Here is a 16,434-nt window from a genome sequence, read left to right as displayed (position 1 = left end):
AACCTCAAAACAATGTGGGAGGTTTGGAGGAAGGCAACTTGAGAATGGGCCTTTTCAGTGTTGGCCCCATGCTTATGGAATGCTCTCCCCAGGGAGGCACACCCAGCACCACCTTTATCCAGTTTGGGGCACAAGGCCTTGGCTTTGGGGCCTTTAATTGAAAGGTGGCATTGTGGCATCTTTTAAAGCAGTGAGACATGCAATCCTGCCCTTTATCTGTCTAGTTGTGTTTTTAGGTTTTCACTGTTATTATTAACTGGTTGTAATGTCTCTTTGGGTTATTTTGCAACTAACAAATATCATTCATTCATACACAGTTGTCCCACTCCATTTGCTCCATGTTCCTCTGCCAGTATCAACCCTTAGCATTTAAGTCACACATTTCACGGCTACACAGTGCTTTGTATATATCATTCCAAAGGTCCTAAGGACACCAGCCCTGTAAGATGGGCGAATATTACATCCATGTTATGAAATGCCAAGGCTGAGAGAAGAGCAACTTGCCTAAGGCCACTGAAAGAGTTTGAGGCAGAGATGACACCTGAGCCGGTGTCTTCCTGTTTCTTACTCTTGGCCTTAACATCACATCTCCTTTCCATTAACCCCCATATTGCAGATAGGAGGCTGAGGAAGAGAGACAGACAAGGCTTATTTAGGATCACAGATGCAGTTGCCTTCAGAATGTTGGCTCCTCTTTAACTCCAACCTGTAGCATGAACCTAACTCTTAATTGGGTTTTTTTGGTCCATGGGACTTCAGGTCTCATCAACGCTGATCATGCTGGCTGGAGCTGATAGGAATTGGAGCCCAGTAACATGTGGAGCAGATTTCCAATCCCTGACAGGTGCCCAATGTTCTCCTCTTGAGCACTTTGGTAACCACATGCAAACAGGGGTGGGCCTTGGTAATCTTGGTAATATAGTGCCTGGAGCAAGGCCAACATTTGGCGTCTCCAAATGGATCTTCTCAGTTTTGTACCCTCTCAGCTCAGTGTGCCGTGTGGGGCAACCACCCGCAGGGCTTTAAATCGAAGGAGGTGAAAAGCTGCGCTTGATAAAATTCTCACTTCCACACAAATATAAAACATTAAGGTGCTCTGTGCTAGCTGTCTGGCCAAGACTCTCCTCCTTGCAACTCTCTCATTTTCTTATGTAGAAAAGTGTGGTGCTGCACTAAGAAGTTTGGGTGAGGCAAGATTTGAATTGGAAACTTCCAGCCTTGTTCTCTTAAGACAAAACAAGATGCTACAGGGGAGCTGAAGTGTAGGTGGTTCCCATGAACCAAGACACGGTGATAACAGCAAGAAACTTTATTGAACTAACCAGTGCTTTTTTTCTAAAAAAAATTATATGTTTAGGGGTACTCTCATTTTGACTCAAGAAAATCACGATTTTATAGTTCAAATCGGGGAAAATAAATACAGTAAATGGACAAAAGTACAAAGAGTCACAAAATGTTTAGGGGTGTGCGTACCTCTGCGTCCTCCCAGAATAAAAAGCACTGGAACTAACAGAACTGGACAACAGGGGTAAAGCAACTGGGCCACTCCCACTCTCAACGTGATTGGCTGTCTAAACCTCCAAGCTGTGAATCATAACTCAGAGTTTAAGGGCCAATGGCAGTGACCCAAATACTGAAATATTCAGTGACTGGATATCATGTATTAAATCAGAACACAAGGGCTCATAATCCTTAGTCCAGATTCGAGATCAGGCAAACAAAGACCACTGAATACATAAAAGGAGGCATGTTGTAAAAGTCATATGTGAACTGAAGGGGAGTATTTTCAGGGGCGAATTGGCAGGTGGTCTCTATTTAGCATTGGCCTGCTACTCTTGCTCCGATCTCTTTCCCCTTGACCTTGTGTGTATTCTGCATAAATGCCCCAGGAGGGGGGGGGGGGGACTTGCTGGCAGATTCCTCAGTGCATGCATATGAACAACTGAGGCTGTTAAAGGACCTGCATCCATTCATGTTGCATCAAGTCCTCCTGTTATTTCATTCTCAGGCCAGTTCAGATGCCAGCCAGCTTCTCCATGTTCCTGCACAGCAACCTCACCTTGATGTCAAGGAGTAGCAAGGGCATAGAATCATAGAATTGTGGAGTTGGGAGGGACCTTGAGGGCCATCTAGTCCAACCTCCTGGAGGGGCTCAAACCTGCAACCTTGGTGTTATCAGTACCATGCTCTAACCAACTCCTTATCCAGTTCAGTCCTGAGCTGAGACTGCCTTGCTTGCTGAACAACATTGCACTGCAACCCCTCAGTGTCTCCTCCATGGGCCACCCAGGGGCATGGGTGTAGCCCGGGGGGGGGGGGGCAGGAAGGCGCAGCTGCCCCCTAAATCAATAAAAATACATAGCAAACTGAGGTTCTGCCCTCCCCTAGCAAAAGGCCTGCCCCTCCTAACAAAAATCCTGGCTACACCCATGCTCAGGGGAAGGGATAACAGCTTGCTAGGGTTCTTACCAATTCTGTGTTCTGAAAAGCTACAAGGAAGGTCAACTGTCGCTTCCAGGAGGTGGGAGAGTTTGCTGTGTTGAGGACAGTTGCCCTCCTTTTGCAAAAAATACTACAATTTGCAGTATCAGAACCCAGCATGGTTACTCTTTCTTCCCTGAAGTATTGCCTCCTGGAAGCTGTGTTTGCCACTCTCACAAGTCAGTCGGGGAAGGAATTAACAAACGGAGATGGCCTGCGGTGCAACACTTCTGATGCCACAAAGAAATAACCTCTCTCGAAAGTTTCTCCCCCCAGGCAGAGAGAGATCTGATCTATCTTCTCATTGATGTGGCACCTCACTACTTTTTAAAGAATATGACCAGCACCACCCCATTCTGCCGCCTTAGGGCTCTACCATTTTACGCTGCTGGTAAAATGGGATAGCCTTATTTCAAGCTCATCTCCCCCTGCCTTGTCCTCCCTCCCCCCCTTTGGCTCCCCCCGTTTTCCCCGCCTTTCCCCCATCTTGGCCATTGCCAGCCATGCTCCTTCCATGACAAGGTCCCACACAAGCTCTGTTTTGTCGCAGTCTCCCTGTCTGCTGTGCACTGTCACTGCCTTTCTCTCAGACACCCGAGGAGTTTAAGCAGCACTGCAGAGATACATGTCATGTGCCTCAACGGAGAGAGATCTGTGAGATTTTCACAGTGCTTGCTAGAATGGGCCTTGTGAGGAAGGGCGGTGGTTGAGGAGCTCTGGGCAGAAGATACCCAAAGCATCTCCAATTGTGAAACAAGCCCAGGTTTGGAGAAGAACTACCAGGTCTTCATAACATAAGCCGGCCATTTCTACTCATTGTGCTTGCATCACTGTGCCTTGGCACAAGTCGGCCTTTTGGCCACAGCTGGCTTATTTGTATTAGGGAACCTTGCAGCGTTTCTTCTTATAAAGGAGGGGTAATGGCTAAAGTTCCAGACCATGACTGGGAAGGGAGACACAGGTTCAAATGCTGTCTTGGCCATGAAATCTGCTGTGTAGTTACTATCTCTCAGCCTAGCCGACCTCACAGGGTTGTTGTGAGGATACCATGTAGGGGGAACTGTGTGTGCTACTTTCTTGCCAAAGGGAACAGGAGACATTAAGCCAGCGACAGTTATTCAGCCTACCTGCCTACTTGGCAAGCAAGGGCTCTCATAACTTTCACGATTGCCACTAAATGTTAACACTCTGTAAATGTCTGTGTTATTTTGCAGGACGCTATGAATTCACATGAAAGGGTCAGACCGAGTACATTGATATGCAGAAAAGGACTGCACACTTTAATCAGTGGTTAATCAGCAGATTAATCCACTGAAGGTTTGGCTGACTGGAAATACAGTTTTCACTGGGAAAGGCAGGTTTTAGTTTGTGGCGACTGGAATTAAGGATTTTTATTTTTATTTTGGGAGGCTGTTATTTCAGTGGTAGGGAACTGAAATAAAAACGGAATGCCTGCTGTCAGGGATCGGTAGTGTTTGTTTGAGTATTAGTTATTTTATCCCCTACATCTTGTATACACTATACATTGCTAATATGCAAATATTAATGTTGTTAATTAAAAGGCAGATAACAAACATTCTTTTTCTGAATCTTTAAAATTATATACTCAAAAGAAATGAGCACACAGCAATATCAAACTTAAGTAGTATAGGATCAATATAGCCATCTGCGTATGACAGCAAAATATTGAACAACCTAGACGATTTCTTGGCAAGTACAGAGAGGTCAGTTGGGTTAGACAGCAAATTGAAAACTACCATTTTGATTTGTTACTGGTTTGTGCACTGTTAGTTCGGTAAACTAAATATTATTGAATTAGTTAAGAACTCTAAAAATATGCTTTTGTGGCTGATGAGAAACAAATTCTTTTTAATTACTATTTCAAAATTCTTTAGTGGGAAAGTGGGCTCAGATTGCATTGCTCATTCACTTGGGTCACATATTGTAAAACACAGGTGTTTCGTTCCCTCCATCATATGCCAGGGTGTGCTAAAGCGTCACCTGTTTTTCAACTGGAGCTAAATGCTCTGGGGCAGGCTGCACGGTGCCAAGCAGATAATCATTTTAATCAGCTAACATTTAGATTTGCTCTAAAATTACATTTAAAATGTTCAATAAATAGAAATCATGCAAGAGTGTTTATAACAGAAGGGAGAAGTGGGCACAGTGAAATTATCTTGGAGACAGTGCCAAAGCTTTCTGCAGAGGCCTCCCATATGGCATCGAGAAAGGTTATTTTATATTTAACTGTGCAGTCATGAAAAGCTCTTGCAGGCTGTTTCACAGTGAAGTTAACAGAAGCAAATTCCTCTGAGGCTCAGGGGAGGGTTAAGAGTGCAAGGTGAATTTTCATTAAGATTTTGGAGTTTGAGAATCAGGATGGCGTTAGTGCAGTGGCTTTCAAGCTGTTTCCTTAGCCAGCCCTTAGAAAGGAATGAGGACTTACGGGCCAAGATAATTCTCCTTCTTGACTGTGTATATTTACGTGAAGCTTTCCCACAGTGACCCTGTGCCCAAAGCAGCTGACAAACAACGCCCACTTCTTGTAGATACAAATGGATCTTCTCAATTTTGAACCCCCTTGGCTCAGCGCCCTGGGCAGGGGAACTGCCTGGACACCCCAAATCCAGCGGTGCTATAGGTAAATGGGCAAGTGCGTGTTTTATAAACATGCACACATCCAGTCTGCCTTTCAGTAGAAAACTGGAGCTTGCCTCTACATTCACAGGCATGAAATGGCCTAATGGTTGTACATCCAGTAAACTTTTGCAATAATAAACTTCAAAAGATAAATAAAAGAGCAAAATTGTTTATTCATCTTCTTTACAAAAGGGAGATCACTCCTATAGTCTTGGAAAGTTAAACAAAGTCAGTTTTAATAAGTTCTAATTAGCTCTTAATTCGTTGAAAATAGGCATACATGCAAATTAGCTCTCTATTTTCTGGTATTCTGTGTCAAACGGTGCCCCCTTCAAGGTCGTCTCTGGAATCGGAAAGATTAGAGAGGCGTGCATTCAGTCTGAAATTCCTTTGACCTTATTTTTGTTATGATGCTCAAGGGATTCCCAGCACAGTGCCTGTGGGCACCAGCACATTCGCTAGCATGTCCTCTGGTGCCTGTGAAAGGGCTCAGTAAATGTCCCCTCCCAAATCCACAATGCATGAGAGGCTGTTCCCTTTTCCTCTTTGCACTGGCTCCACCTTCCTGACAATGAAGACCCCACCTAAACAGGCCCACATTTCAGGTCGGATGCCTACTCTCTCATCTGTTCTGAACAGAGGAAAGGTGCAAATGGCTTCTCTCTGTGAGCAAATGTGGTGGAAGTGATGTAGGTGCCTGCATCACTTTGTGGCCCTGTCCTTTCCCGCTCTCTGCACTTTTGGATGTGGCAGCCACTATGCCTTTCTCCTACGGTTGCTATTTTGTGACTGGCGCTCATGGAAGTCTCTTGAAGTTCCAGATGTGCCCCATGGCCCCAAAAGGTTGGAGACCCCTCCATTGCACCACCCTGGCTCTCTGGGTAGCATCTTGCTGGCCAAAGCTTGAAAGAGGATGTTGAGTCAGGTGGACCCAGGGTCTGATCCTGCTGGGTTGCTAATTGTTATCCCTTCTCCTTTTCTCCCATTTGCTCCCCTGCCTTGTATGACTGACTGCAGAAACAGAGGGATGAGGACTCGCCTGGGATGTCTGTCTCACAAATCAGACTCGTGCAGCGACTTCACGGCTATTCTTCCAGACAAACCCAACCGGGCTTTAAAGTGAGTAGTGGTGAGGCAATCCACCTTCTTCCTTTTCTGTGTTGTTCTCCCCTTTCCTTTGCGGTGATTTTATAAATCCTTCCGTTCTCAATTTCTGCACCTGGCAGGATGGATTTCAAACCTGTAAGAAAATGAATTGCACAGATTTTGTGCCGAAGGACTAAGTGAGCCCGAATCTTCATGGATTGCCTTCTTCTACCGGAACCAACTTAAATCCATTCAACAATAATAGAAACCCTTTTATGAAATACTGTAATTAGGACAGGGGTCAGCAAACTTTTTCAGCAGGGGGCTGGTCCACTGTCCCTCAGACCTTGTTGGGGACCGGACTATTTTTTTTGGGGGGGAGGGGGAAATGAATTAATTCCTATGCCCCACAAATAACCCAAAGATGCATTTTAAATAAAAGGACACATTCTACTCATGTAAAAACATGCTGATTCCGTGGGCGATTGGGCCGGATTTGGCCCCCGGGCCTTAGTTTGCCTACCTATGAATTAGGATGTGCCTCGGTTAGAATGTTCTCTATTAGAAGTGAGCCACGTACAGCTGCGAAACAGTATAAATGAGATGCAAGCAGTGTAGTGCTTAATTTGAAGTGGACTCTGGAAACCTCCTTCAAAAGAAGGTGGCAGTTGTCCAGAGCCTCGACCTCCTTTGCATCCGTATATCTCCACTCACATTTTGCATTTCTTTATGCGTGTGCCTCTAAGCATGCTTGCACAGAATGTCCTTCTCTCCTCACACTGCCAGATGTTTGGTATGCTCTGCTAGAAGTGCCATACACAATGGCTGGTGAGGCTTGCTCCAGAAGCACAAGCCATGGTAGAAGGATGCTGGAGTCAGGCCAGTTAGAAGTCAGCCTGGCTGGACAGAGTAAGGGGGAAAGGGCAATAACTGGCTGGGAGCAGGAAGAGGAGCAGTCTGGGAGTGCAGAGAGGTGGCTTTGGGGCTTCTGTAAAGAACAAACTGGATGTGACATGGGACAGTCAGCATTAGAACCTCCCACATAAAAAAACCCCAATATTAATTGCAGTCTTGCTTTAGCCAAGAGCAGATCAGAATTATAGTGCCTGAGGAGGGAGGCTAAGTTTTCTCCCCATGCTGTTTTTAGGATTAAAATCTCCCTACCCCAGCTGCTACTTTCCCCATGGGACACGTAGGTTTTCCTTCATGGGGCAAACAACAGACCGGGACAGAGGGGAGGAATTTTCCATTAAGAAAACAGTGGGTGGGCTTACCCTTTACCCTATTACTGTGGTCCTGATTTGATCCCCCTGCCTTTTTAAAGCATTTTTAACAAAAGCACTCTTATTCACAAGAATGCCTACTTGCATACTTAACTACAAGTTACCTGGAGTAGGGGAGTGCACCGCCAGCACAGTTACCCCACCAGGAGGAAGGACTTCTGGTCTAAGATATCTGTATTTTGTCCAATCTATTCCAATCTATTCCAACATTCGCCAATCTTTTCCAACATTCAACATACTTTTTAAAAGAACTCTAATGTCTGTACAAAGAAGGTGATACAGAACAGAAAATTAGCTGCTCTGTAATTTTGCACAAGTTGTTTAGGCCATATAATATTGCAAATTCTGCCAGGTTTTGGGCTGCCTTGGTATACACACCTCAATCCCCATTTCTCACTTGCAGCAATGCTCACTGACCCTAACTGGCCCCTACTTTGTCACAGGAGATTATCAACAGAAGAAGCTACAAGATGGGCAGATTCTTTTGATGTCCTTCTGTCCCATAAATGTGAGTAGAATTGCATTCCTCCTGGTATCTATTCTTTGCCTTCCAACCGTATCAATTTACTAATTATTTAAGGACAAGGTTTACTTGTTAACTGCTTTGTAACAGGCCTCCAGTGGGAGGGGGATCCAGTTCTCTTAAGAGCAGCGCTTTTTTTTTCCTAAAAAAATATTTAGGGGCACTCTCATTTTCCTACTCATAGAAATACTGCCCCTCAGTGAGGTCAAACTTAGATTCACAAAATGTTTAGGAGTATGCGTCCCCCCAGAAAAAAGCACTGCTTAAGAGGTATCCTGGGTTGTACACCTGGATGATTTTCACAGGAGAGTCTTCAATTGGCTTTTCCTTAGATCAACTCTTATTATGTGAATATAAAGCAAGAAAATAAGTTTGACATTTATTTTGTATTATGTCCCATGCTGGCAGCATCTCCAAGTAGCAAAAATTGTGCATCTCACTTGTGAATCTTCAAAGGCCTTGCACACCCCAAAAGAAACATGGGTGTTGGAAGTGACCTCTCATGTGATGTAGTCCAGTCTCCACTGCTATAGCATCCTTGGTAGGTCACCAACCAGCCTCTGCTTTAAAAACAACCCTAACCAAAGAGTCTCCGCCACCACCTTCTGAGGCAAGTGTGTCTTCCACTGTCAAGCAAATTGTACTTTTTGGATGCTCTTCCCAATGTTTAGTTCAAGCCTCCTTTCTTGTAATTTGAACTCACTGGATTGGGTCCTACTCTGGGGAGCAGACCTTCTCAACTTTGGGTCCCCAGATGTTGGACTATAACTTCCATCATTCCTGACCACTGGTCCAGCAAGCTAGGGATGATGTGAGTTGTAGTCCAACAACACCTGGGGACCCAAGATTGAGAAAGGTTGTTCTTCAGCAACAGGAAACAAATCTGCTCCACCATTTACATGACAGTCCTTCAAATATTTGGAGTTGGCTATCATGTCATCTCTTCTCCAAGCGTCTTCATGTAGTGTTAGATCTCTGCATATCTAGGGGGGCATACTATATGTGACAGTGGCAGCCACATGTATTAGCTCATGTATCTTGTAAGGTAGAGGGTGGGGAGAAAATTCCTGGGTGCTGATTCTGACAGGCATTCTGGTAAAGGGAGTGGATCCTTCCCCAACTCCCATGCTTTACTTTCCCACACTTAGGATGCAATCTTAGCTCCCTAACTCAGACTGCTGCAGCAAGGTAGATGGAGATGTCCCTCAGCTGGCTGTGGGGGTTCAGTGTCCATAGGTCCCCTCTGCACCCGTCAAAAGCATGGTTGGTCAGAAAGCTACTGCTGATAGCATTCCTTCTGGCAGCAGCCAGCTTAAGCCCCCCAAAGTGTGTCATTATGGGATGGAAGGGCTTTGGATGCAGCAGTGGGTCTGCCGCTCCGTTCTGCCCTACTGCTCACTGGCCAGAGTTGGGATTGCTCTGCCCATCACTCTGAGCACTTTTCTCCTCAGAACATGTTCATATCTGGTATGCAGTGGCTCATACGCTGGTAAGGAAGGGGAAGGTTCGGTTCTTCTCACTATCATGTCCCTTTAGCTATAAAAATTAGATCCACACACCCTTGCCCTGATTTCTAGGAGAATAGGGCGAAGATATGTCTAGTTTGGCATTATTAACTCTGCCCTCCCTTGCATTAGGGCTGAGTGATATATGGCTTTGAACATCGCAATACATCACTGGCTAAACATTGTGATATACCAATATATCATGATGTCTGAAATAAGGATGGATCTGCGTAGAGGCATTGGCTGGTTTCACAGTTTTCCCCACATTGTGATTTTTGCATAGCACACACACACACACACACACACACCATGATATATTGCCAGGTCAAAAATTATGAAACTGATATCACGATATAGACTTCAAACTGGGTTTGGACGATATATTGATATATCACCCAGCCCTACCTTGGATCATGTTTAGTGAAATTCATTGTGTGACAGACACTGTGTGACAGACACTGTGCAAGGAGATTTTCTGTGCCTTTCCAGTTTCACAGCAATTGACAGGACTGGGTGGCTTGCAACATGATGGCACCATGATATGCAACCGGTTTTGCTGGCCATTACAGGGGAGAGTTAGAAACAGGGACACCTTTTTCACAGTTGTCTCATATCTGCTGTTATATCTGGTGAGAATGGGTATCCTCCTGCAACCTGAGTCTGGCTTTCTGCAACAGTCCCTTCAATTCCAGCGAGCTTTGAGATTTTTCAAAACTGCCTAACAAGTTAATTAAAACGAATGGGAATTGGGCATTCAAGTCTCTAATGTAGGCTGCAGATCTCCGCCCACACTGCTCAGTAAGAAAAAGCTACTTATTTCAGTTGTTACACAATATAATTTATGTTGGGGTGGGGAACCCACAATCTGTAATTTTCATATAAACTATATAAAATGTCCAACACCATATAATCAACATGCTTTTCTCTCACTTATAACCAATGAATTATCCCAGCTCTAGTCATGAAAATATTATTCTGTTTCACTGACATATCACACTGGGAATGTTCAGATTTCTCCTGATACAGGATATATCCTGTAGCTTTTACCTTTCAGAGCTTGCAGTATGTTGCTCTAGCTAGCTGCAGGGATTGTTTCTATATCACGCCTGCTTCCCAAAGCACACCCACATAATGGAAAAGGTGGGACCTTGCTGCAGAACAAATGCCCCTGCTGTGTGTTTCAAATGCAAGAGTTACACACCCTAGTGCACAGTCCAGAGTGAAATTTCAAAGAAAAGAAAAACGGCTAAAATAGTGGAGTATTGCTCTTGGGGAGGAGGATACTTTGATGGATTAAATAATCTCATGTAGCCAGACTGCTGGAGGTGGGGATGGACTTATTTCCTGAAGCTTTGGAAAGCTACAACCACAGGGTTAGAGAACCAGCAGTATGATTCCGTCTAAGGTAGCTTCTTATAGCCAATTTTGAATTTTGCATGACTACACTCTCTTGCAGTAGGCTGGTCCAGTGGGATGCAATCAGCCACAAATGATTAACAAACAAATATCCATTAAAAATCCGTGTAAAATTCCAGAGTGGGAAGCTATGGCGCAGAAAATAGTGACATCACAGCAATAAGTGTCTGTGACAGTGGTACAACCAAAGCCGAAAATGCAAAAAATGGCATTGCAACAGAGATTCCCAGGGCAGTCCAACATTCCAGGGGAAAACCCAAGGGAGACTAATGATTCAAAACACTATTTTAGAACATAACCAAGATGAGGCAGCATTCTAGGGAACAATGTTAGGAGCCTGGTGTGATTCAAATAGTCTTTTAAAATGCAACCTTCAGCTGTGCTGAAATATGTCCTCCAGTTAATCAAAAGCTTTCTTCCTCTTTGAAAGAGGCCTCCATTTTTCTGCCTCGTTCTCAGAGCACTTTAGAATTTCATGAGATGCAGGGTTTTGAGCTTAGTTTATCATTTCGAGGTGGCTGCTGGTGATTTGGGTGAGCCGGTAAATGTTCCCCCAGTACTCTGTCATCTTCCTGGCTCCTGTACTGAAAAATCCCCATGAGAGGACACACCTCACTATGCCTCCTCCTGGACTTTGGTTGAAGTGTGGGCATCTGGGAGGACTGCAGAGTACAGACCACTGGTGAGACATCATAAAGGCCAGTGTGGTGGGGCAAAGCCATGGCTCTGCTCTTCCAACACTGGCACTGCTACAGCTTAACTGAACAGGGCTGGGGTGGGTAGTGTGGTGGGCAGTGGTGGGAGCACTGGATTGTGTCTGCCAGTGAGTGAAAGAAAGAAAGAAAGAAAGAAAGAAAGAAAGAAAGGGTACTCACAAACACCCTCAGCCCTCTCAAAAGTAAAGTAAGTGCATCAAAAACCCTGCACCCCACCCATGAGAATTCCTCTGAAATTTTCTCTCCCCTTTTATAATACCGTATTTGAGTGCAATTTTTTTTGGGGGGGAGTAGGGTGGGTGGGAGAGAGAAGCTGTACTATTTTCCAGCATACTCCTAACTTAAAGTAGCAAAGAAAGGAAAAGGAGAAGCAGAGAAATAACCCAGTTGTGAAAAAAGAGGTATCGGAAAAATATGCTGATAAACATGGGCTGTTATACTTGGCCGTCTTCCTTTAAAGCAAGCCTATTTTTGCCCTAGCTGTAGGTGTCTGTGAAGTGAACACTGTTTTGAGATCTGCAAACCAAGTATTTCAATCCATTTCCTGTCTTGGTGGTAAAGCTAACCAGCTTTTCAAAAACAAGATCAGTTGTTGTTACTGTGACTGGCCAAATATCCCACAACTATATGGAGGCCACATAGCGCTCATGTTCTTATAACAGCTACAAGAATCTTGTAATACTTCCGCTATTTCACTATACAGTGGTACCTTGGGTTACATACGCTTCAGGTTACATACGCTTCAGGTTACAGATGCTTCAGGTTACAGACTCCACTAACCCAGAAATATTACCTCGGGTTAAGAACTTTGCTTCAGGATGAGAACAGAAATCGTGCAGCAGCGGTGCGGCGGCAGCAGGAGGCCCCATTAGCTAAAGTGGCGCTTCAGGTTAAGAACAGTTTCAGGTTAAGAACGGACCTCCAGAACGAATTAAGTTCTTAACCCAAGGTACCACTGTATAAACAGTGAAGAGAAGAGAAATATTATCCTCGTCCATTGCAATCCTCAACTAGAAGAGGAGGTGAAAGCCCAGGCAAGATGGAAATTGGTTGGCCTCTGGAAACTAAGAGAAGGTCAGGATGTTGGTCAAGGATCAAGGTGTTAATGCAGAGTTTAGTAGGTTTGCAGCTGGAACAGCCATCCCACAGCTGAGGCAGAAAGAGCAAGTTGCCTCAGCATAGGCCTGGAGCAACTGCTAGCGTTAGGTAGGGTGGATTAGGTAGACATGATTAACCACCTGCCTTCCGAATGCTGCAAGAGCTGGTGCCCTTTTTATGTATTTAGGATCAGGAAGCACCCCCATCTCCTGCTCAGGGCTACTGCTGTATGATGACTCTGCACCTGAGGATTTCTAGTGCAGGTCAATGACAATAATGAGAGAAACACTGGTAGCAATCCTGCACCCACCCACCGTGGAAAGAGAAACTGACACTGGGTCATTTTTAAATATGTTAACCACTTATTCTCCACCTACACTCCACAGGAAGCAATAAAATGAGTTGTATTTTCAGGCAGACAGTATCTGCAAAGGATCCTTTAAAAACCTCAATAGTGCTTTGCCAAGTCCATCCACACTGGACAGGTCAGTGCTGCAATTACCCTTTATTTCTAAAAAGTGCCACGAATCAGGCCTGAAGAAAACATGGGAGGATGACACAGAAACTAGTGGGATACAGCAGGCTGACAACAGCATCATCTAGATGCTCCGTAAAATGTAGGTGTGAAAAGGATGTCCATTCCAGAGAAAGGGGCTAGAAAGAAAATGTCTCTTTTTTGGCACTGCTGGATAGCATGACCCAGAACAGAATTGCATTTGAACTGGTGATAAAGGTCTGTCCCTGGGGGTTGGCTTGTAAAGGCTGTTTCACACATGCTGGTCATCACTTGCTGCTGCAGTCATCAAGATGATCATGTCTCTGTGAGTTTATTCTCACGCTGTAAGTTGTTATCTGTTCTGTGTTCATACATCTGGGGACAAATATTAGCTTCTTGGATGCTAAATCCTGGTCTGAGGAGTAAGGAAGAGGTAGGGGAGAAGAAGAGAGAGAGGTGACCATGAACAGAGGGAGAGGACTTGTTCTCCCTGTATATTTCTTGCCCAGGAGAGATGGTCTGGCTAGACAGATGAAGATTCCTTTTGACAGAATGCTGGAAGAGACACAAAACAAGAACATGTCTTGCACTGCATCCCTCACAGGGCTGGGTATGTGGTTTATCATTTGTCCAACATCTAGCAGGGTGGACTGTCCTTAAATCCTCAGTCTGATTGCAACTGTCAAGACATGGAAAAACCCTGCGTGCTTTCAATTGCCTTGGCTTGCTTTGGGAAGATTTCCTCCTCTTGCCCTCCCTCTCTCCCTCTGTCTCTGATGTGTGTATACGTGTCATGCGACTCCTATGCCCTTTGGCAATTCCAATTTCTCTCTCCCACCCCTCAGATTCATTACTAAATCTCCCCATTAAAAACATTATTGGAAATTCCCATTTTAGCCACAGATCTGGTGATGCTAAAACTTTGTTAGTTTTGAGTGGCTGCCAGGATTCAAAATACCAATGCAAGTGTCATTGAAAAGTCAAATACTCATCCCAGTTTTTAAAGCACTGACTGGTTTACATGCCACATCCAACTGCAAGCTCAACCACTGAATGTGTGGGCTTGCCAATTCCGGAGCAAAATGTAGGTTCACACAGCTCCCCTGCTCCCCAGAGCTACACCTCTGGGTGGAATCACCATGATATGATTCAGCACAATGGAGGAGGTAGTCATGTGTGTGATGGGACATGCAACTGAGAGAGAGGGAGAGGGGGGGGGAGAGACCCGGGAGTTGAATGTCTGGGGATTAGCACCCAAGCATCACTCCCTTTTCCACAATTTAGTTTCTTTGCACAGCTACTGAGTTAACTGAGAGCAGGAGGCTAGTCAGAGGTCTGTGTGGGATCTTTTACCTCCAGCTGCTTATCTTGCCCCCTGCTTCCTCTAGGTTGCTTTCTTGGGCAAAGAGGTCTTTCTCAGCATATCCATCATGAGAAAACGCTCTTCTTTCATAAGAGCTTCTGGCCAAGTCTGCTCAGTTTCTCACGTCCTCTGGCAAGCAGCCTGTTTCCGGAAAAGTCAGTGTAAATAGTGAGGATGTCTGAGAGCAGACATTGGAAGAGAAGGGAAAGGAACACATGTGAACACATGATAAAAAGCTGCTTACATTTATTATTGGGGGGGGGGGCTCATTCCCAAAAGGCAAATGCTAAGAAAGCTATGGGATTGGAAAAACCAAGGCTAGTGAATAACATAGCTCCCTAATGAAGTGAGGTTTTTGCTACTTCCCAGGTTGCCTCTGTAAACATTCAATGTGTAGGCTTTGTTTGCAGTGGATAGACCTTGAGATAAAAAATTGAGAACTTGGATCATATATAGGAAGAAAGCACAGGACTTAATGTTAGTTCTAAACCACAGTGTCTCAGAATATTAAAAGTGACCCATACCTATAATATCTTACAAGGAGTCATGGAATTTCAAAACAAACCAGCGATTCCAAAACACGAAAGGTTGAAAGAGAATTGTGGGGCAGATGAAGGGAGCATTCTCATGTTATCTGCTTGTCTTAATGCACAAGTGCATGCTAGCCTGCTACTGCCATTAACAAAACTCCACACTATTCAGGGCCATCAGACACACTCTGTGCTATATTGAGCTCAAGGTCACTACGTCAGGGAGTAGACAAGTGTTGGCAAATGATTCAGCCTGCAGCGGCTTAGGAATGTATTTGGCACTTCCTAAATATCCACCAAGACCTTCCTTGACCTAAGACAGTGCCTACAACAACATATGCAGATTCAGTTTTTTGGCTCTCATCCAGCCAATTGCCACTTTGAGGCACTGATACAGCACCAATCCAGCTTCACTGGGTCCAGATGGCATAGAGAGTGAGTGAGCCCAGTGTCATCCACATAACGATGACACCAAACCCCAAATCCATTGGTGACAGCACTCAACAGCTTCATATGGATGTTAAGAAGCACTGGGGACAAGATGAGGCATTTGCAGCCCTTGGTACAACTGCCATAATACTGAGCCTTAGTCACCCAAGGCTATTCTCTAGAGAAGGTAGGAGCAGAACCCCTGTATCACCATGGCTCCAACCCCAGTCTTCTGAGCCAGGAGGATACCATGGTTAATGGTATCAAAAGCCACTGAGACATCAAGGAGAATAAACAGGGACACCATCTCCTGATACGAGTAATCAACAAGAGGAACCAAAGCCACCCTAGTGCCAAAAGCAGAGTGGAAGCTGGTTTTGAAATGGGTCAAGATAACTGGTTTAATCCTTCCTCCAATACTCTTAATAGTTGCACTGGCCAGACACAGATTTACTACCTCTCTGGGAACCAGAGCTAACTTTAATTGGATCAGGGTCATCATATTTAGTGACTGCTGTAAAGAGGACAACAATTTGCATAAAATTTGAATGTGCTTGTTTTATGCATAGATGCAGATTCAGACATAATTATTATAATTTAAATAGAAATACAATACATTTCCCCATAGCGACATGCATACCTGTCTACTGATGGGAAACGTCAACACTCTCCTTCTTAGGTTTCATTATCTTAATATAAGCCTCGGACCGGACAGCTCTTCAGATAAGAGGATTCTTCCAGGGGACTGTTCTCTTACAGAAGACTGTTGCCTCCAAAGTACTCTCCTACTGAGCAGCAAAAGCAAACAATAGTGATAGCGGGCTTCTCTCTATTTATAACATATAACCCAAGATACCCTGGCACAGTT

The 16,434-nt window shown here is 44.7% G+C and overlaps 1 protein-coding gene and 1 long non-coding RNA gene across 9 annotated transcripts in view; one reads left to right on the top strand and one right to left on the bottom strand.

Annotated features, from left to right (window-relative positions):
• The window catches only part of RGS8 (regulator of G protein signaling 8), an 81,662-nt gene that overhangs the window by 55,941 nt on the left and 9,287 nt on the right, over positions 1–16,434 (top strand). For 3 of the 6 annotated variants that reach the window (XM_081867384.1, XM_081867383.1, XM_081867387.1), the window contains exons 3-4: positions 6,139–6,240; positions 7,934–7,998. In XM_081867384.1, coding sequence (XP_081723510.1) covers positions 6,139–6,240; positions 7,934–7,998 — 167 coding nt within the window. Of the gene's footprint in view, positions 1–6,110; positions 6,241–7,933; positions 7,999–16,434 lie in introns of all 6 variants that reach the window. The other 3 variants (XM_081867388.1, XM_081867386.1, XM_081867385.1) reach the window with 2 other exon arrangements.
• Positions 6,247–16,434, bottom strand: part of LOC309344759 — a 28,309-nt gene continuing 18,121 nt past the window's right edge. For 2 of the 3 annotated variants that reach the window (XR_014157865.1, XR_014157866.1), the window contains exons 2-5: positions 16,207–16,354; positions 14,598–14,748; positions 7,595–7,750; positions 6,247–6,361 (exon numbers count right to left, since the gene is read on the bottom strand). This is a non-coding gene — a long non-coding RNA (uncharacterized lncRNA). The remainder of the gene's footprint in view (positions 6,362–7,594; positions 7,751–14,597; positions 14,749–16,206; positions 16,355–16,434) is intronic. The other variant, XR_014157867.1, reaches the window with a different exon arrangement.

Source organism: Podarcis erhardii (assembly GCF_964252035.2).
Source record: "Podarcis erhardii genome assembly, chromosome: 6".
Lineage (NCBI taxonomy): Eukaryota > Metazoa > Chordata > Lepidosauria > Squamata > Lacertidae > Podarcis > Podarcis erhardii.
Note: the sequence above shows the minus strand (reverse complement) of the source record. Positions and strands in the feature narration are given on the sequence as shown.